This window comes from Poecilia formosa, unplaced genomic scaffold, assembly GCF_000485575.1.
Source record: "Poecilia formosa unplaced genomic scaffold, Poecilia_formosa-5.1.2 Scaffold185, whole genome shotgun sequence".
Taxonomy (NCBI): domain Eukaryota; kingdom Metazoa; phylum Chordata; class Actinopteri; order Cyprinodontiformes; family Poeciliidae; genus Poecilia; species Poecilia formosa.
The window spans coordinates 984,350-1,010,300 of record NW_006800124.1 but is presented as its reverse complement, the minus strand read 5'-3'; the positions used below and the strand labels follow the sequence as shown (position 1 = coordinate 1,010,300).

The window sequence follows — 25,951 nt, the reverse complement described above, 5'->3', positions numbered from 1 at the left end:
GTATGATTTTTTTTTTTTTTAGACGGCAGCTCAGGCGAGGAGCCCGAACGCCTGAGGTGAGACGCCTACAGCGGGGCGGCGTGCGCTTACACCGAGGATTCCAAACACCAAAACACACCAGGGTTACCAGAGTTATTCAGTTTAGTTTAGTTTTAAGTTGTTGTGACTTTGTGTTTGTCTAATTCAGTTGGTTTTAATTGGTTTTCAGAATGTGTTTGCTAGTTTTATTAGTTAAATGTTGTGTAGGTTAGTTTTTATTAGTTGTAGCAGTAGTTTTAGTTTTTTTATACTTTGGTTCAATTTTAGGTGCAGAATTGAATTGTATTGCGATTTCGTATACATCAATTCGGTAATGAGTACTCAGCAGAAGATACCATTTTCAAAAAAATTTTTCAAATATTGAACAATCAACTAACTGGTGTTTTCTCCCAACTTTTGCTGTCGCCATTTCGTGGACTAGCAGAAGTGGAGCACCATAATCTGCCGACAGTTCATGTAAACTGCATGTCTGGGGGAAAAAAATCATTTCCACATCAGTTTGAGCTAATAAATAGATTCGTAAACACTTAATCAAGGGATATTATATATATAATTTCAGTATGTTTCATAAATGCATGATAGGGTTTTAGTAAGCTAGTTTTTCCCCCCATAATTACAGCTTTTATTTATTTCAGTTCACAAAAATATTCTCAGTTTGTTTTAATTATTTTTAATTAACTTGACACACACAGGCCGATTATGACCCATCAAATTTAAAATCCACATTTATATGAAGAGTTAAAACTGTATGTAACTTTGATATAAAAAATAATTTTTTAACAGATTTTTTTTTAAATTATCATTATGTCCAGAGAGTATAAAACAAATAATCTGTAAATAAAATTAAGCTCCTCTGCCTTCACTCAGTACCAACTACAGAAATAAACCACTCAGTCCAAAACAACCAATCATAGCCAGGAGGAGGGTTTTAGCGCTGTCAATCACTCTCTTGCTCTCTGCTTTGCACCTCAACAAAGCCTGCAAAAAATGCTAAAGCTATTTAGCATTGCCACTGATGATGGCTTTACTGTAACGGTAAATTGTTTTTCCACCATTAGCACATTTAGCAGCAGGTACAGAAGCTTGACTGGCAGCGCTAAAATCCGCCTCCTGGTTTTGATTGGTTGTTTTTGACCGTGAGCGCTGCATTTTTTCAGACTGCAGTAGTAGTTGCTCAGGGAAAAGATGGAGGAACTCAATTTTTGTTTAGATTTTGTCTCATACTATCAAGACATAACAATTTTAATAAATATAGAAAAAACTGATTTTTTGCCAAATTCACATACTGCACCTTTAAATAAAACGGAAACAGTTTTATTTGAGTTCATTCTTGTGAGACTAACGAGAAGGGGTTTATCTCTGTTGAGGTCCATATTTATAAAACATCACAGGAACAAAATAACAATAACAGTTCAGCGTTTTGAACCCACAGGTACTGAAGGATCCTGGTTTCCATTTCCTGCCATCATCTGCATGTGAAGCGAGTAATTTCCCAGAGTTTTGTGGCTTTCCTCCACGTGTTTTGATGCGAGTTGGCTGCCGCCAAGCGAAGGCACTGATAGCTCTGGAAACGCCTCGAGATATTTGGGCTGCTTCAGGTTCCTGTCCGTCTTCATTTCTAAGAGGCCCCGTTACTTTCTGTTCGAGTTGGGGAGGGGGAAAGACTTGTACAAGAGCAAAATACGAAGGAACAGGCCATTTTCTACCAATTTATTCTTATGTCTATTGACATCAACTGTAATCTTAACATCTGTCAATCTTTAAGAGGAATTCATACATTTAAAAGCTTTAGAAAAAAATGAAGTAAAGAGATATTTTCAGGCGTTTACTTAGGCAGTCTGTCTCTCTTCTTGCCTCCGCCCCAGCCGCCGCTCAGCTGGACGGGGTTGTCCCGGAAAGAGATGCGCTCCTTTTTTACCACAGGGGATGTGACTCGTCTGGGGGGTAGAGCGTCTTTACCTGGGGAAAAGTGGAAAAGGAATATATCAACTTTTAAGATAAAAAAATTACCAGGATTTAGGCCAGTGGTGTCTAAACATTTTGGCATGGGGGTCAAAAACAGCGACTGGACGTTCATGGACGATCCAAATCTTTTCAACAGCTCTTTAACCTGAACGACTGGACTTGAGTCTTTCTTTCAAACACTTTGTCAACGTAAAGCTATGCTATGAGTAAAATTTCTTGTTCATAGAAAAATTTACATTTTTTAAAAAGGAATCATTTGTAGGGCTCTTTGAAGTGAACGGATAATGAAGATTCAGTTCCCTTCAAAGAGCCATAAGTCCCATCACTACCCAAAAACGTCAAGTTGAAACTACTTAGGGCCTCAACTTATAATTTTTGTGTTTTTCCTTCCTAATTATAGAAAAAAAAATCATTTTTTATTTTATTTTACTTGCTAAACAAACAGCAATGTAAATAGAACATTTTAAGAAAAGAAGCAAAGAAATAAGATTTCTGCAGACAAGCGATGTTCAAATCATTAGACAGAAAACAAAAGAGAGGAGGGGAGGTTGTGCAAGTTTGTCAAGCAAAACAGCAAACCATGGCCTACATTTTTCATTTTTTTCTAGATTTTTCTTTGGTATGTTTTAAGCAGCAAAAACTGTAAGCAGTTAACTCTTCCTTTGTTTTGCTAAGTGTATTAAATGACTAAAAATGCACTTTCTGAAAAGTCCCTGGATGTTTTTTGGTCCCTGATACTAAAAGTAAAAATCTGGACTACTTTGTGTTCCCCCTTACATTTTACATTGTAATTATATTGTTTCTGAACAGCCTGGCATCTGTAAAATTTCACCTCAACATTAAGTGAAAGAACAAGTTATTTTTTAACTGTGACCACAGACCACCAGAAATTATTCGGAGGGCTGCAAATGGTCCCCGGGCCTCACTTTGGACAACCCAGGTTTATGTGATAAATCAAATGACATATTTGGTACTGAACTTTTTTTTTTTTGAACAAACGATATTTGAGTCTTTTTGCAAATTAGAAATAATTTTCCCATGTGGTCTATCCCAAATAATTCTAAAACTGAATTAATAACAAAATAAAAATTCACTATAACTGACAGAATTTGACGCCAAAGTGTGCGGCGGGTAAGATCCGGTGTTTTTCTACCCGGCACTGCAGAAGCAGGGTAAAGCTGCGTCAGAGGCCGCTCCGTCTCAGCGCAGGATCAGCACAAAGCTTTTCATACACAGAGAACAAAGGCTGAGTTTTTACAGCATATGATGCGTTCCACGTGTAGAGCTCAGACCCCGGGTCCCCACAGCTTCCCCACACAGGGAGACAAACATTTAAGGGTGGGGAGGAGTTGGGGGTGTTGGGGTCATATTTAGGTGGAGGGGGGGCATTGTGAGCATTGATCCAACTCCAAAAAGCAGAGTAAATTATAAAGTATCTATGCTCACAAGTCGAACCCAAAAAAATCTCTTTAGGTTTGCTTTGTGTTTGTGTCAATTTGGCGTTGTTTGAAATAGTTTAAAGGGACAGAACCACGTTGTTCTGAACTGAAACCTGGCAACAGTCAGGAGGGCTGAGAGTGGTTTATTAAAGACCGTCATTGTGTTAGGCAATGTCCAATCATGTGTTTTCAATGACTTTAAAAACAAAACAAATCCTCCACTAGGTGTTGGAGTGAGCTCAGAGTTGGTGGGTCTGGTTGCTCAGCGGATCGCCTGCCGCTGCCAAACACTCGTAAAGTCCAGCTGACACCGTCCCACCTGAACGTACGCTGGTCAAACAGCACTAAGCGATTCATTCAAACCCACCGCTGCCTCAGAGCGACCCCTACTGTACGCCTGAATAGAAAAATTAGCTTCTGAATTAAAAATGGCTCCTGAATCAAATCTTGATCCTAAAACTGGGAATCGAAAGACAATGACAGAATCACATCTCTACTGCTAACTGAGCCCATTTCATACCCTGCTCAGTTTATGAAGTAAGTAATTGTTTTTTTTTTAATTTTATTTAGAAAGGCTATTGCCTTAAACACACATTCATATTTCAATTTGCCTTGGGCAGCTTCGGTAAGTGGCGTCTTCGTCGGTTCGGACAAAGAGAGCTTCTTCTTTCTCCAGTGGGGAGCAGCGTCTGTGTCTGCTGAGCAGCCGCTGCACCTCGTGGACATGATTCTGAAACCATCAGCCCAATTCAATTTGGCTTCGTTAGAGGAGGGGACAGGGCTCTCCTTCACTTGAATTCCTGGGCTTGTTTAAAGCGGTCATCTGCTGTCAGTCTGTCAGTAGCATCTTTGTCACTCCAACTCCTGAGTCCCTCACTTGTCCTGACATAAGGGCCAGTCATTCTTCACTGAAAGGACAGGTTTTTTTAGTTGTTTTTTTGCCTCCGTCTGTGTCTGTCCACTTCCTCTCAGGACAGATTTCACGGCACCTTGTCCCCGGCCCGACCCTGTACCCCCTGCCTCCCCATCAATATCACCACATACATGCAAAAAAGCAAGTTTGAACGTAGCTGCACTAAACCTGCCTTTATAACACTCGATTAGCGCTCAATTAAAAGATAATAACACATTCTTTTTCAAATAAAAAGTTTGTTTTTTCATACTGGCACATATTTTTTCCGTCTAAACAGTTTATTTGTTGTCACTTTTGAAGGAACACAAACCTGAATGTTACTGCTTACAATTCATATAAACAGATGATACCTGTTTATTTTTTAAATTAACAATGTGTCTTAAGCTTCTACATAAGCCCAAGTTTCAAAACAAAAGCTCAGTAAATGGTGTGGAGATTTAAATTCATTCATACAAAATCCACAGTGACTGTGAAACTGATAATCTTATGAATATTAACTTGGCCAATCATCAATATCTTACATTGTTTAAAATCTTAATGACGTGAATTGTAAAAATAAATGTTTAAAGTGTGTCCAGTTTATCAAATCATTTCTGAATTTGATCGGCTTTGATTAGTTAAAAAACTGAATACTTTTTTAAATTAATGTGGTTAAAATACTGACCTGCACAAGTCATGTTGCTTCTGTTCACTTTGCCGAGCGGAGCGGTCAAACTGCTGCTGGAGCAGAGTCTTATCGCTTTGGGTTGAGCTCCACATGCCTGCAAACACCATAAAGAATCACTAACTAACAAAGTCTGGGTCCGTTTCCTACTTAAGAAACCTAAAGAACTTGTGCTGATAACAATTTACGGTCAACCATGCAGGATCCAGGAGACAGGATGCCACAATACTCACCGCGACCTGGACTGTACCTCTGCTCAGGATGGATGGTTTTATCTCTGGTAAAAATTGTCCCCTGGGGATAAAAATAACAAAAGTTTATTTTATTCGTCTAAATTTGAAGCTCAAGAGAACTCACTCTGAAGAGATCTCTTCAGTTCCAGTGACAGCAGAAACAAAATCCATATGAAGACGGGCAGGAAGGCGGTAACTGTGCTTCCAGCCTTGATTTTCACAGTTCCACTTATTTAAAACTTTTAGTTCTGAATGTAGTTAAGGGCGAGTTTAGGCAAGGAGAGTCTTACTTGTCGTCAGTTCTTGAATTGTGAAGGCCAACACAAACGCCTTCAATATGGGAATATTGATCGTAGAAGAAATGGGGCTCTTCTCCATGTCGTATTTACTAGCTGCATTTCCATTAACTATAAAATTGTGAAAATTGAAATCACAAAAATAAATTTCTTTAATGGGAACACGCCAATTAAAAAAAAAAAAAAACTCACATTTTCAAAAAAAAACGTTGCGCTAGGATGAAGTGAACTTTTGACCGAATCAAAATAAATGTGTTTTGCAAAGCTGCGATGGAAGCACTTTTTTCTCATCACACGATGACGTTACTACTGGCAGAAACAACAAAGGAGGTAACAGGAAGTAGTAGGAGGATGATGATTTTTTTTTTTTTTTTGGACAATGTGCAGCTGGCTCCACCCGAACTCTGACTCACAGCATCACACAGTTCATAAAAAGTTGTGTCATTCCAGCATGTTGGATCCATAGCTCTTCTGTAAAATCACTGACTACAATTTCCCCAAAACGCCCCGTATGTAACCGCTGAAGGCTGATAGATGATGAGTGCTAGTACCATGGCTGAAATACGAATATATTCATGTTACATCCATTGCTTCCATGATTTTTAATGACTTATGGCGTGAACAAACTTATTCATGTGTGATTTTAATTTCAGTTCTTATTTAATGGAAACACTACTATTGTGAAATTGTGTTTTTCGACACCTGAAGAATATAGACGAAGGTTTATACACGTTTGTAATGGAAACACAGCTAATAAGATCAACATACATTAAGACATACAACACAAATCTCACGCTGGATTATTAGGTTTAAGAGTAAGTGTGGCAAAAGGGATTTTATAAAAACAAAAAAAAAAATTTTTTTCTTTTGTGAGATTATATTGCTACGATAAAAGATGAATTTATTTGAAGGCTTTAAGGAACACATTCAGCAGCAACATGAAGCCCCTCACCTCTCTGACTGCCGCTCACGCAGAGTGACCTGCGTCTTCAGCTGTTGCTCATCTTGTTGCCGCCTCATCTGCTCCTGTCGCTCTGCTCTCCGAAGACCCACCTGGGCCTCGCCGACTGCACCCGACAGAACCCAGAAAATAAACGTGGAAAGCGTGTATAAGGAGACAATCTAAACTGTATACACAGAGCAAGCTCATCATTGGAAATGCTAGTAAAAGTTAGCCAAGTTTTTCCATTTGACATGTGTTAATTTGATCATCATAAAATATCCAAATGATGCTAACGAAAGCCTCTTTGTGATTTCTCTTGCAGCTCTGTGAAGGCCTGCAGCCCTTTGTGAAACCCAATCAAAGCAACACGTAGCAGTTTGTTGCAGAGGGAATCTGAAAGGGCTCCTGATTTATGAGTTGTGCTGAAATCCCATTATAAGGCCATAATTCAACGTAAACATTTATGCTGCAGTGACAGTAAAGCCGCAGTGGATGGGTGTAAACTGATAATGAATTTTGACAGTCCGACGCTGGAACTAATGACGCAGTTATTTAAGCGATTTACTCGCTTTTGTGGAGCTGTAAAAAAGAAAGAGAAAAAAAAACAAAAAGAAAAGAGGAGAAAGGCTTTACAGTTTTCATGGGTTAATTGAAAGGCCCCACTAAAAATGTCAAGTGATGGATGCCTCCCCCTGGGGCAACAAAGGCCAGGAAATGGCTGTACGCAGTTCCGAAAGTTGAGAGAGAAACGCAGCATCTGCAGCCAAAATTGCTACAGATTCTTCAATTTTTTTTAATTTTTTTTTTTATTTTGCAGCTGCTTTCTCTTAAAACTGGACAATTAAAGTAATTAAATAATTACCAATAATTCACCAAATGACTCAAAAATTGCCCATAAACTGTTTTATATGCACTAATTATATCAGGGTTTTATATGGATGGTTTTAAAGCAGCTAATGATAATTTACAATCACTGTGATTCTCATTGTGTGGAGGTAATCCAAGATGAATTCGGTGATATATAGTCTGCATTAATGCTACTCTCGCGTAGCATTCACCCCCCCAAACCAACTCCCACCCTTCCTTCCAGCTCCCGTCCTGTCTCTCTTTTCCTTTTCCCTTCAGAAGACCCAGAGCTCCTTCCTGACCTCCTTCAACCTCCTGAAGCCCCTTCTTCTCCCCCGCTGGACATCAAAACAGGGCCTGTAGGAGTCACGCCTATTTAACGGGGCTCATAGGCACATTAAGTGATCTAATGTCTACTGAAAGAACTCTGAATAAGAAAGTTAGGGAGGAAGTTGGAGGCTTTAGCCCCCCTGGCTAACCGAAGACAATTAAAGGGGCAGCATTATGTGCTTTACAGGCATATGATGCCTTTCTATAGAACAATCAAGTAACTATGTTCACTTCAGTTGTTATAAAAATGCTATAAATATGAAATATGACTTAAAAGAAATTTGACTTTGATATTTAACGCCTTGACATAGGGCCTCTGTCTCTTTAAGAAACTCCTGTTCTTTCTGAGACCCCACCTCCAGGAAGTCATCATAACATGACTCCTCTATTAACCTTTTAACAACGTTTTCACCAGCGTTGCAGTGAGAAGTAGCTCCTACAATGAGCTCAGCAGATCTGCAGTCCCATCATGTGCTTGCTAATTGCTGTTGGCTAGTCTGAAGGAGCTGAGGAAACCCCCCCACTCAGTCAGAAGCTTGGGAACTGCAATGCTAAGGAGGAGCAGCTTCCAAAGGCGGACCATGCGTGATATAATCAAAGCAACACTCCAGGTGTGTTTTTGATGAGGGAATAACATTACAACATAATGTAGAGCTCAAAATAGTCAATTTAACATAATGCTGCCCCTTTAAGGAATTGGTTGGACACTGCAGAGCCTCATCCAATTTGTTCTCACTGGGACAAATGGATCAGAAATAGTTCATATAATAAACTATTTTCTTCTGATTTGCTCTGATTGCTGAGCTGGCGTCAGAAGGTCAAATATTTAAACAACTTTCAATTTCCATGTCATCACCTTCCTGAAATAAAGGTCATTTTTTGCCTAAATTGCTTTTGGCAAAAAAAATGACTTTGGCCATTATTTTAGGAAGGTGATAATATTTATATTAGAAATTTAGAATCAAAACTTTATATTTCCAAAGTCCATTTGTCCCTATTCATCAAATGAATCAAAACGAAAAAAATGTCATCATTTTTGGTCTCTAAGCCAACAAAATTTTTTGTTTGTTTAACAAAAAAAAAAGAAAAGAAAAAAGAAAAAGCTTTAGGATCACCTTTTAACTCCATAATTCTCTGTTAGTTTAGGTAATTGTAACCCTGAATCTGACCGTAATCCATACACTCCAAACCACTACCTATATGAGAGGAGCTGCCAAATATTTGTTTGTCTTTAATGTTTTATAGTTCTTAAATGAACCAGACTCTGTCAGGGATCAGAACTGGCAGGTTCAACCTCAGTATCTGCCAGAGAAAATGGAATTTGAGCAATTCTACGAAACAGTAAATCGAGTGGTACCATAGAGTTTTGCACATTATAAACCTGTTGTCACGAAAAGAAAAGAAAAGAAAAGAAAAGAAAAGAAGAGAAAAGAAAAAATGGTTGAATTGACAAAAGATCCAATGTGCTTGGCATTCATACATTTGGACATCTAAAGCGAATACAGTCACACATCGTAAAACCAAGTTATACTCTTTTTAGTTTCCACCTATCAGGATTTAATAGAAATGATTTTCTCTTTATTGAACTAAATAAATGAAAAAAACAGTACACAGTAAAACTGGAAACAAAATTGCTGCTTTCAGAAGTTCTAGGAGGGAAAGTGGCAATTGATTTAATTCATCATCATCAAGTCCGACCACCCTGAAAAATGCAGTGGGTTTTGGCAGTTTGCTGTTCTGGAACAGAGGCATGTTGGGTCATTCCCAAGGAGGAAAAACATCAGAAGAAGTCTTTAAGAAGAAATTGTTAGAAAACCAATTCTAGAATCCAGCATTCAACAGTGAAAAAGATTATTCACAAGCAAAAAATAATTTAAGACAATTAAAGAGGCAGTATTATGCTTTTTCCAGCCACATAGAATCATTTCATAGCACAATCAAGTAACTTAGTATATCAAAAATGACTAAAATCTTAAAATTATAATTTGCACATTCAAATTGGGCCTCTGTCCCTTTAAGAAACTCTTGCTCTTTCCTATGTTCCATCTTCAGGAAGTCATCACAACATGGCTCCTCTATTAGCTCTTCAACAGCGTTTTCACCAGTGTTTCACTGAAAGGCAACTCATATAATGAGCTCAGCAGATGCTCAGTTCTGCCAGGTGTTTGCTAATTGCTGCTGGCTAGTCTGAAGGAGCTGAGTGGGAGAGCCACGGGGGAGGGCTGCTCTGTGAGGCAGAAGCTTGGAAACTGCTGTCCTGAGGAGGAACTTTGTCCTTGAAGGCGGGGCTATGACCAATGAGGCGTTTTGCCCAGTTGAATGGTTGTCACGGGAGATTAAAAGATTTCTCACACATGCATGAAATAATCAAAGCAACACTCCAGGTATGTTGCTGATGAGGGAATGACATCACAACATGATGTAAAGCTTGAAAAAGTTGATTTTTCATAATACTGTCCCTTTAAGAGAGCCAGGAACAGAACAGTCAAAATCCATAGAATTTACAAAACCCAAGCACGCCAGCTGGCTCAAAATAGAGGTATTTGGGTATACTTTAATCAGGTTTGGCAGAAATCAATTAACATACCAGAAAAAAGGCCTTATCCTAACGCTCAAGCATTTTGAAAGCAGGTCTATGATTCACGTTTGTCTGCAGCCACAGGACCTTTCGATTCAACCCTGAACTGCTCAGTAAACAAACATATTCCTGAGTCAAATATGAAGCGAAAGCTTAGCCAAATGTTGCATAAAGTGGGAAAATAAGTTCCAAACAATGCAGTCAATCTGCAACAGAATGCCTTAAAAATTAAGGTGTAATGGACCAAACAAAGTCAGTACCTTAACCTGTGGTTTTGAAGAACATTGTTGCAAAATTTTTCCAAAAGTAATGAGTAAAAACTGCATTAAATTAAAACAGACTGACAATCAACTGATCAAAAGTTTAAAACCAAATCTGCATTTTGTTTCATTTTCTGTCAGGCTTTCTTGTTTTTTGATTCTTGTTTTTAATACTGTTGTACTCTGAAAAACAACACAGTTTTGACCAAAAAAAATCTTTCAATATCCACAACTAAGGGGGTGGAGTGGGTACATTCTGCTCACCGAAATCAAAATACATCGCAGACTTGTTTACAAAATTTTGCCTGAGATAAACCAGGAAAGAATGACCTCCAACTACATCTGAAAATCTAAACGTGGTCCTGCCTGTACACCCCGCTTAAATTGAGACATTTCAAAGTGCATTACAAGCGGTGTTTAAAGTTTAAATGTCATGTGTAAAGTGGAAGATGAATTAGAGCATGTCTGAGACATGACTGACTTAGTGTTTTCAGTTGGACGTCTATCCATGTTAGTAGCTCAGACTGCTCTAACTGCTCTGCTCGCCTCTTAAATGTGCCAACACTTCCTGAACAGAGAGAAGATTTGCTCCCTTAGACAGCGTATAGCTTGTGAACTGAATGCACATAAGAGGCGGCAAATGTTATGAGATTGAGGTATTTTGGAGGACTGGAGATAAACACAGTGGTTGAGTTTCAGCTCGACTTGGTTGATGACATGAAGTGTGAAACCAAGTTAAGTGTTCAAGAGGTAGGGGTCCATGGCTGAAATAAAAACACAGATCCGTCAGGCGCTGTGACTTGAGGACAGATGTGTGATGAACTTGAAGTTCGACTGGAACAGAGTGGAAATGTGTGCCTCCAGGCGACGAGTGGAAGGTGTCGGTGGAAAAGTAAGAGTGGAAATTAACAGAAGCGCTCGGAGGCATGAAACATCTCCGTCCCGCGGAGCATTCTCGCACTGAAAGACACAAATTAAATAAAACGGGGAAATGTATATCTCGGTTTTCTGCTCTTAAAAAAGAAGATTTTTCAAGGTCTTTGCACCGTCGTCTCTCTCTTGTGTCTCTCTTTGCACGTGTAAGCCGATACCCATTTCAAGTGGGTTACTCATGTCCAGCACATCCACACAACGAGCCCGGATAAAATAAACATGCCGCGTCAGATATCTCGGAAAGAATCTGTCATGGGTTTGGGGCTAATCACCTCCAGAAGGGGCTTGAGTCAAAGCCTGAAACGTTAGCCCCTGCCGGGGAGTGCTGGCTGGGCCGGACTGGATTGGGGCTGCCGAGGCCCCGGGCACTGGGAAAGGATCCGGAGGAGGCGGGGGGGAGCCTTCCACAGGTCAGGAGAGGAGTTTAACCACAACACAACAAGGGAGACCGACCACCTCTATCATGTATGTCAGCTCATGGTCATCTCTTAAATCAATTGAGTTTATTGGTATAGCACTTTTCAGCAACAAGGCATCATCATACAGTCACCAGAAAGAAACATTACATTCTCTCAAGCACCAGCATCAAAATCATCAATTCACATCAAGTATGTTGGTCAATGCTCCAGTGATCAGGGTCAAAGGCAACATTAAACAGGTGGGTCTTTGGTTTTGATTTAACAGAACTCAGTGTTTCGTCCGTTTTGCGGATGTAGAGTAGGTCAGAACCACAAGACCTGAGTGGTCTGGAAGGTTGAGACAACAACAACAACAACAACAACAACAACAGGCTATTAACTTGAACTTGAGATCAAAGACTTGAGTTGACCTGTACTTGAGATCAAAGAATTGAGATCAAAGACTTGGGGCTGGACTTAGACCTGAGATCAAAAATGTAAGAGTTGACTCGGACTTGCAAAAAATCACTTGTGAACAAGGCATGAATGCCTGGTGATATGACCAGTTAACGGAGTTGTTTAAATTGATTCAACAGCTTAATATGCAGTGGAAAACTCCAGTTCGTTTAGATGGCTTATGTAAACAAGGGTGGAAAGGACAGATAATAAAAAGAGCTGGAAATCTTGTTGTGATGTAATGCATCCTTCAGATAGAAACAGTCTTCTTCTGCCAGTTGGCTGAGAGCATATCAACAGAGGTGTTGCACTCAGATATGATTCCAGCGCTAGCATTGAAAAGTTGATATAATTCAACAAAGCTATTCAGTCTGTGTTGGTCTTGCTTCCAGACATTAAACAAATGACGTCTGAGCAACAGGAATGTTCAAAACATTTCACTGGTAAAGATGTGGCTCTATTCCCCCCGGTGTTGTTTAGAACCTACACGGTGACCGGTAAGCTTCATTGAGCTGGGGCATTTAATAAAGTCACAGCTAAAAGTTAGCAATTGGGTAAAATCAGATCCAATTATTTCAAACTTCAACATGCCTCCAGGAAGAACATACTTCTCAAGTGCCGAGGGTCCAGACCCTCTAGAGCAGGGGTCCCCAAACTTTTTCCTTAGAGAATTCTGGTCGACGGGGGGCGGGGGGGGTTCTGTCTTTGAAACTGTCGAGCGGGGTGGGCAAACACTTGCGCTTTTAGATAGATTTTTACCCAGAATGCAAATGGAAAAAACCCTGAGTGAAACGGTGACTGGGACTGACTAGTATATATTCCATTGAGGGAAAGTTAGTTTCACATCTGCTCAAGCCCCCTGGTGGTTGAAGAAAAATCCACATATAAACCAGAAAATACAATATATAAAAAAAAACACTGAATGCTCTCTGGTATGAGGAGGCGGGCCGGATCCGGCATTGTTCAGGGGGCCGGACCAAATGACGTGGCGGGCCGGATCCGGCCCACGGGCCGTAGCTTGGGGACCCCTGCTCTAGAGGAAGCAAGGTGTAAGACAAATGGCTGGTTTGATAGTTGATTCTTACTTTTGCTGTTTGAACTATTTTTCTACCGTTTATCACCAATAAATGCTGCATTTACATTTTGAAATGTGGTTAAAAACTTTGTCCTGTTTGGCAGAACAACTCCTCAACTGCTCAAGTGAAGTACTACTTTGGATAATTAGCTTTAGTTCATTGTTTATTGTTGTGAGGCTCTTCTGGCTGTGAGGTTATACAAATGTAAATGTGGAATCTAATCATTTTAAAACTTTGACCACTTTTATTATAACTGCAACAGTGGATTCCTGCCTATTCGTGGTTTAGTATTCACAGATTTTTCTGTGGAACGTAACTCAGAATTATTTGCAGATGTAAATTCACCTATTTGCAGATTTTTTCATAGCTCATATTCTAAAGAGAATGCAGCTTGGGAAGGAGAGATAACTAGATGCAATGCTTCTTGACAAGCGACTGGCTGTCGTTTGCAAATCAGCGGAACGCCATTTATTTTCCTTGCCTGTAGAAAATAGTTTCTGCTGTTTCTGCTAAGACGGTTTCCAATGTGCATATTAATGCATATGAAGGTGAATTTGGTGTTTGAGCTAATAAAATAGGCAGTTATAAATATCATTAGAGGGTGTCCCAAGTATCTCTGGATCTTAGCTGTTCACAGGTGGCTGTGGTCCTGAACCCCTGTGAATACCAGGAGTCCGCAGAAAATGCTACAAGCTCTTCTCGATAGCTGAAAAGTTTCAAAACCACCGCGCTGGAGTTTGGTTTATGCCCTGTGGGGTAATACGTGTATTGCATATGTATTACATTACGTTGTATGCCATTACATGAAACTACATTTTGCCATACCCTTGGGTAAAAAAAAAAGAATCTTTGATCTGTAAAGGGCTTAGTATGGGAAAAATGGAAGACATATAAGTTTCTTAACAAACATAAGAAAACACAACAAAGACTTAAAAATCTGGACTGTAACATATCCTAAGTTCTACCTCCAAAAGTCTGTCTGCTGCGTCGTGAAGTCCTGTTCCTGGCCTCCACTGGGCTTATTTGGTAATTGCACCCACTGAAGGCAAAGGGATCTAAGAGGAACCGAAAGAGAACATCAAGGAGGGATATAGCAGACTTAAAACCAGAAGCAAAAACAAGAAGAACAAGAAAGAAAAAAAAAAACAAGATGAAAGATTCGGAAAGTATTAGAGCAGAGCTCTGGTTCCACTGAGGGACATGCCATTAGGAGTTACAGCCGACATAGACCTGTGTGTTGGTGGCGCAAGATGACAAGAGAGCCGCAATTTCAGTCATGCATTTGCAATTATGATCAAAGAGCAGCCTCCCTGTACATGACCTACATGCACGATATCCGTGTCAGGAGCAGTGTGTCTTGGAGCAGAGCAGAGCAGAGGTGAGGTCAACTTTCACCGCGGCTACGCTGAGCCGTTATGACGAGGTGGACTGAAAGTCGTCACGAGACGACTCGCCAGAAGCTCTCCTGACAATTATTATTTATTTAGCTGGCTTTTTAAAAAACGGGCCAATGAAAGGCGACAGGACCCGCTTCTGCTGCCTGTTATGGCTCATTAGTGTACATTGGCTGGAAAGGGTCACCGCTGCTGAGGCAAGACTGGAAGAAAAACATATGAGAATGGAAAAAAAGAAAGAAAAAAAAACGGCCCGAGGTATTTGCGTGTGACTTTTTTTTTTTTTTTTTTACAAAATAAGTTGCATAGGAAGCAGATCTTCCTCATAACACAAGAACATTTTTACAAAACAATCCAACCATCAATTTCGTCAACCAGTAAACAAAACAGGGACTACAGGTAGAGCGGTAGTCACAACCCTGGGATTTTTCCAAGATTTCTTGCATTAGAAATGCAAACTTCAACTAATTTGTAGTGAAAAGCAATAGTTGTGAAGTGGAAGAACAAACTTTAGCTGCAGTTACGGTGTCTACAGTGTGTTGGGCTACTCACTTCCGTGTTTTTTCTGCTGCTTTTTGGTCGCCTTCATCTTCTGAGCTCTTTTCAGCATCAGAAAAGCTGTGTGGCTGTTGGTGAAGCCCCTGCAGACGGCGAGACAGAGACGATTATCTAAAACTTCTGTTGTATTGAATTCACACATTATATCGATAAAGGACAATGCAACGGCGTCTGAGACATAATGATGAGTTACCATTCTTGCAGAATTTTTTCTGATCTTTCAGACAGACCATTCTGAATCAGGGTTGAAGCTTTAGTCTTGCTTCTGAAAACAAAAAATTCACAATATTTAAAAAATTTACACATTAAAAAATATATATTTTTTAGTATAAATTTTTGCTTACTTTAACACATATGGCTATCTCTAGCTTAACTGTGCCATAATGTCGAGATTTGGTAACCTAATTGATGTTAGAAGTTAATGTTTTTAATTATTTTTTTTAAAACATACACATTATCAAAATTAATCAAAACTATCAGAGATGCATGAGGAAACTAGTTAGGAACTGAAACTCCCAAGTTTTTCACTTGACCAGCCTAAACTGGCCAGTTGTTAGCACGATCTGGTCACATGCTATCTGCTAGCATGTTACCAGACCATGCTAACAATATTACTCGGAATAATACTTAAAATTTACTACTTTCTGTAGCAAATGAGTGTTTATAAAAGAAGTCAGAGGAAGTGCAAAAGCTGTAAGCTATATTTTTTATATACATCTATGTCAGGTTTTTTCAAGCTGCTACCTAATTTAAACAGAAATTTCCACAAAGTCTAAGATTAAAAAAAAACTAAGACTTTTTAAAACAAAGGAACATGCCAGATTCAGAAATGTTGGCATTATTTTGGAAATTTCACAGGTACGGTAAAGTAATTTTACAGAAAATCATACATTTCTTTTACTGCTGAAATGTTCAAAGAGAATCTAACTTCACTTTTATGTGAAATGAACTCTGTTTTATTTCCTTTTTTAGTGCAACTGGTTTGGATCTCTGTGCCAAGTTCAATTATCAAAATTTCCTGTTAAGGAGATTAGGCAATGCAACCCATTATATCAACAGATCAACAATAGCTGCAAATGTGGGTAAAACTTTCTCAATATTCCGATAACGTCAAAAAAAACAAAACACCATGTCTCAATAACAGTGTTTCCATTAAATAAGAAGCTTGATTAAAATCACATGTGAATGAGCTTGTTCACGTGATCAGTCATTCAAAAACATGCTGTGCCATCATCCTCCAACTACTTCCTGTTGTTGTCTTCTTTGTGGTTTGCACCAGTGGCAACATCCAGTTGTTGATGACGTGACCCGTGTGATACAAAGAAAGTGTTTTTATTGCAGTTTTGTGGGAAAAAAATCAATTACGATACGGCAAAAAGCCCAACCTCACCCTGGCACAAAATTTTTTTTATCACAAAATGATTTGTTTTTTCAAAATTGCCACGTTTCCATTTAACAAATTTATTTTAAAAATGTGCAATTGTGCAATTATATGGTCAGTGGAGTGAGTCATTGCATTTTATTACCTAGTAGAACTCCATAATGAATTTTGTTCATCTTCCACTTCTTCTTCTTTCTCGTCGGCCTCCCAGGCCTGAAGTTCAACCTGGGAGTGACATTACCAACATTACATGAGTTTAACACGTTCTTAGGCAATCTTGCTGCCAGTTGCCAGTATGGGAGCGGGAACGCTAACATGACTATGTTCTGGTAATTGCCAGGATCGACGGGGGGGAGGCTCTGGGCCCTTTGTGTTTTGCCTCAGAAACCCCTAGAAGCTTTTATCCTTCTCACCACTCTAATCGTGTAGCAGATACACTCACATGCATCGACAAGGATTTTACAGATCTTAACTGGAGGTCTAAATAATTGTGGTAGGTACTTTAAGCTGCTGCACTGTTATCTTACATTACACACAATAACAGCCAATTACATTTAAATCAAAAGTTTGTTTTCATGTTAAATATTTAACGGATACATTTCACCCTCAGTAAGTTTTCCTACTCGTGAAACTCTCAAGTGTAATTCAGACGAACAGCTTCATCACTCTCCAGGTCCCGTTTTCTCTCCGTCCGAGTGCGGAATTGTTCATCATCACCTTTTGATGTGCACCTCAGCTCAGCGTCAACACACTGGAGCCGACCACACCGGCAGCTGCAGCACATCAGCTGGCCTGACTGGACTACCATGATGTACTGTGCTGAGCATGCTCCAAAGAAAAGATCCAACGAGAGGTAAGGGGAGGGGGGGAAAGAAAAAAACAGGACGACATTTCAGCCAGTGTGATAAATGACATCTGCTGGTCCTGAGCAACTTTCAGTCCCTCAGGGAAATAATCCTGGTTTTTAAAAGAATAAATTTAAAGATCAATCAGGGAGGGGGAGTGTAAGCTCTGAGGAAAAGGAGGGAGGGAAGGAGGTAGTGTGGGTTAAGTAAGATGTAAAAGGAACAGGTCTAAGAAAGTGGCTTTTAAATTTTCATTGACAGATAATATAGGCTGATAAATCACTGTTTTTACCTACCAGTCGGCTGCAAACCACAACTGGCCATTTTCACAATTAAAGTGGATTTGAGAAAACTACAGGAGTTTACCTGTGGAGGTAAGTGTTGCTCTGTCACAGGTTGATGCATAGGAGGGGAATCCTCAGAGAAGGTCATTGTCCAGAGTTCCTCCAGTGCTGACTTTGAGCAGAAAATGGTAAACAAATATATATGCATAATGCAGTACATAGCACTAAACATAACTTGCCTATCTGTAGTGTGGGTTCTATTCATTTTGAACTTATAAACAGGTTTTTCCCAAAGAGGAAAGCTGGTGAATCAATAGAGAAAATAAATATTTAACTCCATTTGAAAGCTTGCACTTGAATTTAATGCAGATTTTTTTTTTTTCTTATCTACACAAGTTCAAAATACACCTTGAAGTTACATGTACGCTAAGGGCACACCGATTGCGATTTTCTAGCTGATCACTGATCTTTAGAAAGCCTGATCTGCTGATTCCGATTTTTTTTTTTTTGTCTGAAAAGTCACTAAACAGTGACAAAATTGTTGAGTTCTAAATAGTGGAGTGACATGCAAAAAATTGTATGTATATTTTCCTGCCATTTGTGACATCAATGGGAAACGTTTCTTATGCATTTCGCTTTGAGAGAACTCCAACCAAGCCTCACTGTCCTTCTGGGCTGTCGTTTTCATATTTAACCAAATTTCGTATTTCAGCTTGTTGACGGAGCTGCAGCACATGGTGACTGCGTAACGTAATCAACCAGATGGTTTGAGTCCCTTGTGGCAGCCTCTGGTTTACCTCTTCATCCCGTTTAAAGCCCAAATAATCGTAAATATGCAACTTTGTATTTTTTGGCAACTTGTTCCTACATTTTTGGACAGACATTTGTGTTCTAAATTGGCAAATCAGTGGATGCGTGTTTACATTGTTTCATCCCCCACAAAAAAAAGTCCAAAACTTTACCTGCGCAAATATATCATCATTTGTTGGACTGACGAATATATATTGGGAAAAATCTGAACCTTAGTATCGGCCAGTCACCGATCTCCAAAATGTAACAAAATCGGGGGCAATTAACCGGTGTACCTTATGGTGTAAATGTGGCTGGGTTTTTGACCAGTCGTCAGACCTGAATTCTTAAGCACGGTTCATAGTCTATGTACAGGTCAGAGGTAAACACAAACTTGCGTACCTCATCGACGACAAATTCCTCTACGTCCAGCTCCTCGAAGGTGTCGTCCTCTCCTGTGTCTGGGCACGTAAAAGCAGCGAGGGCGGATGCAAGCCTCCTCCTCAGAGCACAGCCCCTCCAAAATGCCTAGAGGTACATGCAGAAAGGAAAAAAAAAAGTCTGAACACCATCTATGAATCACGGCCCCAAACGTAAATACTGCATGTTATCCCATTAGAGAGATAAAACATGTTAGACCCTATTTTAATTGCTGAACGTTCTGCTTTCTGAACTCTGCATGACTCCATGTTGCTCTGAGACAAATGGAGCTCCAGCGCTCCCCTAAATCCTCCAATTCCCAACGGAGATGGGGAGGCAGGGGTGGTTGGAGGGGGGGGGCACGCTTCGCTTTAAGCCGAACCTCACAGGAATTCTAGAGCTCTTACTACCGCACGTCGCTGGAATCTGATTAATCACTCCGTACCCATCCAACACACACACACCCCTAAATACTGTTCCTTTACCTCTCCTACCCCCGCTTTCTCCTCTGGAGAATCCTAAAGGACTCATCAAACACTTCTTGTGCTGAGAGAGGATATCAGAGAGGTGGCGAGTAGCATGTTTTTTCAGGTCGGCAGCGCTCGGCTAAGTGAAGAGGATTAGCCAAGTAAACGTCCCGAACACACTGGGGGCCAGCAGATTGATGATCGAGGATGTGTATGTATAGATTCATAAATCCAAAGTGTGAAAGTGGCTTAAGAGCCGGCCATTATTTACAAATCCACAGGTCTCTTTATACCCTCCTAAAACGTTTCAGAGGCTTTGCAGGTTGGTTGAGTTTGATTGAAAATATATTGCCTCGCAAAAGTGCTCGCGTCCCTTGGATATCCACAAACTTATTGAACTCAAAGTGTGTTGTCTTGGAGTTTTATGTAGTGTACAAACACAAAGCAGAAGGAAAATCAGTCATTGCTGTCACTGTTTTAATTAAAAGCTGACCAACGAAGACCGAGGGCGGACATAAAGATATGGAGACGTTTTAACTAGATGCATTATAAAACACAATATCGAGCTGTGTCAGAGCACTGTGCGATCTGTCATCTGAAATTATGGCACATCTGCTAACCCATCATCCACATAGACCTACAGGCAGAGCGAGGAGAGGAGCCAAGAAGGATGAAGTAACTCTGCAGAGATCCACAACAAATACCAATCAATATCAACATCTAGATCAATATCTAGTCCTAATGAAGAAATGTTAAGAAATGTAGCTAGCAGGTGGAATATGGGGCTATCTGCACAGAAAGGACCAACACTGACGTTGTGCAGGAAGCGTCATGCTTTGTGGAGGTTTTTTTCGGCAGGGACAGAACTTTTGGGAAGATGGATGGAATTGTGGGACTTATGGATGTTATTTTTCCCTCCTCGTGACACATTAACAATTGATTCATACTGGCAGATATGAACCAAGGACTAAACATGAGAAAAGCTAAACATGGACTGAAATCAAGAAGGCCAGAGCTGAAGGAACAAGTCAGTAGTTGGGTACATAAAGAACGTTCTGCTGGTGTCCTGATGATCTGCTCTGCTCTGTCAGATCTTCCTACCATACTGCGTCTAGATAGCTATGTCTATCAGTCGGTGCTACCTTAGGAAACTGTTGAAACTGTTGAGGCTTGTGAACGGTGGTTACATCACCACGTCCTGGTAGTTGACAAGGAGATGAATGATGGTTAATGTTTTAGCTATTCGTCGGCGGTTTCACTTAACTCAATTGAAGTTTGAGTGCAAATATAGAGTGCAAGAAGCAAGAATACTTTTAAGAACTACTCACTTTCTCAAATGAGGCTGACATCACAAAATCTTCAGGGGGACAAACATTTGCTTTGTGGTCCTAAAGCTTAAAAGTGATTCAGTGAAACTACATTTTGACTCTTGGCCAGGAAGGTTTTACCTGTATAACAGTTGCTGCGTGGTTTTCACAAGCGGCTTTCATGTTATTAACGGAAAGCTCAGACAATGGCTTTTCTGCTTCTCCTCTAATATCCGAGGCTTCAGCATGTCCACATTTCTCCCCGGATGTCCTCTGCATCCTCTGAAGCACAGTGGCCACACTGCTCAAATGACAATACAAACACACAAGGTAAGTAACATCACATTGGCCACCTTTCAAAATTGATTTTTCTTTTGGTTTGAAGCAGAAATATGGAGTGAAGAACTCATGAGAGACTAGGCTTGTCCTGAGCCAGGGCTCATACCAAAGATCTATTACTCTCGCAAAGATAGCAGAGTGTTAATGATAAGGTGGTGTGTTAAAATTAAGGAGATCTTCAACATCTCTCACTGTAAATCAACTAGAAGAGGCTCCAATGATGACAAATGGCCTTCAGCAGAAACTAATAAAAAGGTTCAGCTGCTATAAGCAAATGAGATAAAATGTGACATGTTTGCTTTGTTCCAGCTGTGTTCAGTTTTGTACCATTAAAGTAAATCACATACGGTCATGTGAAAAAATTCAAACACCCCGCAGCAGCTTGTGTGGTTTTATTCACATTTTTGAACATATGGATATTTAAGTTAGACTTTAGCGACACTGAAATGTCATGAAAGTAAGTCATGTAGATGACAAACAGCAAAAACACAGGGAAATATATTTCAGTATTTCAAAGGGGCCCCATTGTGATTCCATTTAAAAATGTTAGGGTGGGTCTATGGGCTACACAAAATATGTTCAACGTTTTTTTGTTTTTTTACACAAAATCATTCTCAGATCATGAGATTTCATTATAAGTTCTTATTTTGAGCTTCTTTCAGAATGAGTGTTGCTGGCCACGCCCCCCCAACTCAATATTTCTACTTTATACACACCAAAATAGCAGCGGATTGATGTGCAATTGATGCGACCATAAATATTTAAAATCTACTAATAATAAAGACGAGTGCTTTGCAGCAACAAAGCCAGCTGACTGGTTGTGATGTCATAATCGGGAGGTTTTTGAAACAGCTCGATTTCCAGACACCAAAATACGTTGACTTATTGCCACAAAATGGCCGGATACATATCTTTAGCTCTTGGATTGTTTCTAAAAGCAACAGAGACCCAAACTGAAGTACAAACATGATCAAAAAGTACATTTTGTTTAACAGTTACCCTTTAAAATATATATATTTATAATTTATATATTTCTTTTCAAGTTTGGATAAATACCCATTTTAATTTTCCACTCAACGTAGCAGAAATTATATATTGGAATTCAGATGAGGAACACATAATAAGAACATGGTTACTCATTATTTTTGATGGAGTTTTGCCCTCAGACTTTTGGTCTGCTCTTGGCTGTCAATGTAAGAATGGCAAGACTAATGGAAAACTCTCTCAGTTTCATCATGGTAAAACTGAACGAGTTTTCTTAAGCCTTTAGAGAGGAGATTGTAGCAGCGTATGACTGGTAAGGAATTTCAAGATGTTTCAAAAAACTTTGAGCTGGAGCGTATATTCACCAAGGACTGGCTGAGAATGAAGAAACTGAACATTGTAGGCTGAGTCAAAGCCCAGATCTTGATTTTCATGAAGATGTTATGTTGTCTTGAAACAGGATGCACATGCAAGAAACTCCTCAAACATTTGAAACATTCCTGAAAGTGAGGAGAGGAGCAACACTTCCTCACACTGATGGCTACAGGAAGCACCTCACTGGAGTTATTTCTGACAAAATGATTAAGATTAACTGTTAGAAACAGGCTCTTCTAAGTCATTTAAAAAATGAGAACAGATATTGGTATAAGAAGATTTCTTCATAAAGAGCTTATATGAAGTCCTGATTCTTTCACTTTTTTACATTTGGCGTATGTAACTTCTGTAAAAAAAATAAAAAAAAGATGTTTTTTACATATTTGTTAAAACTGTTACTATGATGTGACAGAATCAGATGAGACAGATAATCTGTGTATTTCTGCTAAAGGCAAACACAGCGCTGTCAGAAACAACTAATCAGAGCAGGGGGAGGGTCTTAGTGCCACCAATCACACTCATACCCGCTGCTCACCACCTCTCCCTTTCTCTCTGCTATGATACAGCTTCTCCCAGTCAGCACATTCTGACGTGAATGCTAAAGCTAGTTAGCAATGACAGTGGATACGCTGTTATTCCTTAGCACACTTAGCAGCACATACCCAAAATTGATTGACAGCACTAAGGCCATTCTCCTGGCTCTGATTGGTTGTTTCTGACCATGACCGGTTGCTTTTCTTAAGATGGAAGTAATAGCTCAGATTACCTGCCTTGTATTATGGTGTAACAATATAGTGACATATTTGTTACATATTAACAAATATGTAAAAAACTTTTTCTTTTTATAAATGTTACATCCTGCAGCTTTAAATCAAATGGATTTTGGTAAACTGGGTAGAACTTCCTTAAACAGATGTAAACATTAGGTAAATTACTTTTTACTGTCCAGGTCGTCTGGTCCCATGTCCGAACTGGTGGAGGTTCTTTCTCCATTTGAAGGGAGAAAGTCAACAAAACCTCTGGCAACATTTGACTCCGCTGTCGACCTCTGACCTGTTGTAACACTTCCAAATGTATCCTGTGGGCTCTTTTCATCTGGCGTGTCCTCAGAACGTCCGGGCTGATTTCTGCTCAGGTTGTCAGGAGGTCGTATGGCAGAAGACTCGGTTTTCAAGGAATCTGTTAGCTTTCCCTGACTTCTACCGTCCATGTCTGGGGGTTTCTCGGGCTTTGCTTGGCCTGCAGACACAGTGATGCCACCGTATTCATGAGCGAATCTCTGGTCCTCAGCTAGTTGCAAAGCCTGAGTAAAGTGATGGCAGCAGCTTTTCATAGCATCCAGGGAAGATGAAGCATTTCTGTAAAAAAAACAAAAAAAAACAAACACAAACAAAGAAAAACATTTTAAAACGTATACTAGGGTATGTTTATTTTAGCATCTAAGAAAAACCCTCTGAATTTCACTTAGACATTTTAGTAAATCTTATTGCTCACGTCATTTTTCAAAGTGTAAAAACATAACCTTACCTGCCTTTTACTGCATTTAACGCAGTCCTTCACTATTTTGAATTAGCATGATTTAGTGGATGCAAGTGTACCAGAGACCACTCCAGAAGCAGGAAGCGGATTATAGCGCAAGGCATTCTGGGTCGATAGAACCAAAACAAACGTGTGAGTCTAGCACTAGAGGGAGAAATGGCTCGTGGACTTTTCCAAAGACAAAAGAGAAACCCTGCAACTGCTAAAATCTGACGCCACTCCATTTTTGTTTATGTTTTTATAAAGTGTCTTCTTCAGAGGTTTTCATATCATTTCATTCAGTAGTTCTTGGTATAGCACCACCACAGGCAAGGAGGGGAACCGTTTTTTCAATTAGTTTGGATCATTTGACTGAGTGCAGTAAGAAAGAGAACAACATTAGCTGAAAATGTAACAAATGTTGCCATTTTGGTCCTCAATCTGCCACCCTATCACCGTACCATCATATGACCTAACAATAATGTACTACATTATTCAGACACTCATTCTGTGCTAGTGAAGAGCCACTCACTTCAGTACGTTGGTATTAAGCATGGTTGGAATCCACCATGCTTATTTTAGACCCAAATAAAAAATTTCTGATACGGAATAAATCCAGTAAAGACCTTATTACATGTTTGTAGCATTGTAGTGATGTGTAAATCACTCTTTAAAAAGCTTCTTCCGCCAGTAATGTGAGGTTAAATGTGTGATCACACTCACAGGTAAGTGTGGGTGTATTTCAGAGAAGACAAAAGACTTGCCTGCCTGCTCTGCATGAGTTCCGGTTGAGAATGTTTCTTTCATTAGGAGGATTAACCTTCTACAAAGCCTCCTCAATGGAAATGTAATGAATCTATTAGCAATGCTTTGCTCTGTTGCTCCACTCCCCTCCCCTGAATTCAACCCCGAGGCGGCAGACACACTCTCTGTCTGGAAGGTCGTTGGTATTAAGGCGGATAGCTCCTTCTCTACAAAGGTCTGGCTCTTCACTCCCAGTTGGACAAGCGAGAACAGAGTCAGGGGGTCGTGGAAGACTGTGACCCCAATGAGCCTTCTTCCTTGTACCTGTTGGTTCACTCCAAGGTCACCATTGGAGACACACAACATGGATAGCAAGAAAGCAGAATACTGATACATGTAGCATGTATGTACAGCTCTGGAAAAAATTAAGAGACCACTGGAAAATGAGTTTCTCTGATTTTACTTTTTATACTATAGGTATATGTTTGAGTAAAATGAATATTGTTCTTTTATTCTATGAACTGCTGACAACATGTCTCTGAAAATCCAAGCAAAATTGTAGTATTTATTTGCAGAAAATGAGAAATGGTCGAAATAAAACAATAAAAAATGCAGCACTTTCAGACCTCAAGTAATGCAAAGAAAACAAGTTCACATTTATCTAGAAACAACAATACTAATGTTTTAACTCAGGAAGAGTTCAGATATTAATATTTGGTGGAATAACCAGGAAGTTTTCAATAGGCTTTATTTTTTTCCAGAGCTGTATATACAAAAAAATATCCAGTTCTTTACCTTGCAGGTATATTGAAATCCTTTCACCTGACAGCGCCTTGCAACATTATTCATACCACTTTGCCATGTGTTGCCATCCTACAAAACCAGAGAGAGCTTGAAATGTATCTGAAAATTTTAACGCGTTTTTACAAAACGCAGATTAATCGCACTTCCTTTGGTGACCTAAAAGCCTGTCTCCAGCGGACAGTTACCCAGTTCCCGGCAGCGCTTAATGGCACACTGGGAGGGACAAATGTCCGAGAAAGGTGGAAGTTTTCCACGAGAGCAAACAGCAACAAAAGTTTAACAATTTTCAACTTTCTTGTGTTGCGTCTATGTGTACGAGCTCCAAGTTTTACAAGCACAAATTCTGTCAGTCGCTCGGCAGAATGAGGACAAG

General features: G+C 39.8%; 1 protein-coding gene across 4 annotated transcripts in view; it reads right to left on the bottom strand.

The window, feature by feature from the left end:
* Window positions 1-260: 260 nt before the first annotated feature.
* Window positions 261-25,951, bottom strand: part of lrriq1 (leucine-rich repeats and IQ motif containing 1) — a 39,618-nt gene continuing 13,927 nt past the window's right edge. Inside the window, exons 13-25 of one of the 4 annotated variants that reach the window (XM_016678533.1) lie at window positions 23,448-23,870; window positions 20,956-21,115; window positions 19,023-19,148; window positions 17,914-18,003; window positions 16,848-16,927; window positions 15,515-15,583; window positions 15,316-15,404; window positions 14,335-14,424; window positions 6,502-6,616; window positions 5,254-5,314; window positions 5,021-5,117; window positions 1,869-1,998; window positions 261-1,677 (exon numbers count right to left, since the gene is read on the bottom strand). In XM_016678533.1, coding sequence (XP_016534019.1) covers window positions 1,671-1,677; window positions 1,869-1,998; window positions 5,021-5,117; window positions 5,254-5,314; window positions 6,502-6,616; window positions 14,335-14,424; window positions 15,316-15,404; window positions 15,515-15,583; window positions 16,848-16,927; window positions 17,914-18,003; window positions 19,023-19,148; window positions 20,956-21,115; window positions 23,448-23,870 — 1,537 coding nt within the window. In that variant the 3' untranslated portion in view covers window positions 261-1,670. Of the gene's footprint in view, window positions 1,678-1,734; window positions 1,999-5,020; window positions 5,118-5,253; window positions 5,315-6,501; window positions 6,617-10,676; window positions 11,467-14,334; window positions 14,425-15,315; window positions 15,405-15,514; window positions 15,587-16,847; window positions 16,928-17,913; window positions 18,004-19,022; window positions 19,149-20,955; window positions 21,116-23,447; window positions 23,871-25,951 lie in introns of those variants that run through there. The other 3 variants (XM_016678531.1, XM_016678532.1, XM_016678534.1) reach the window with 3 other exon arrangements.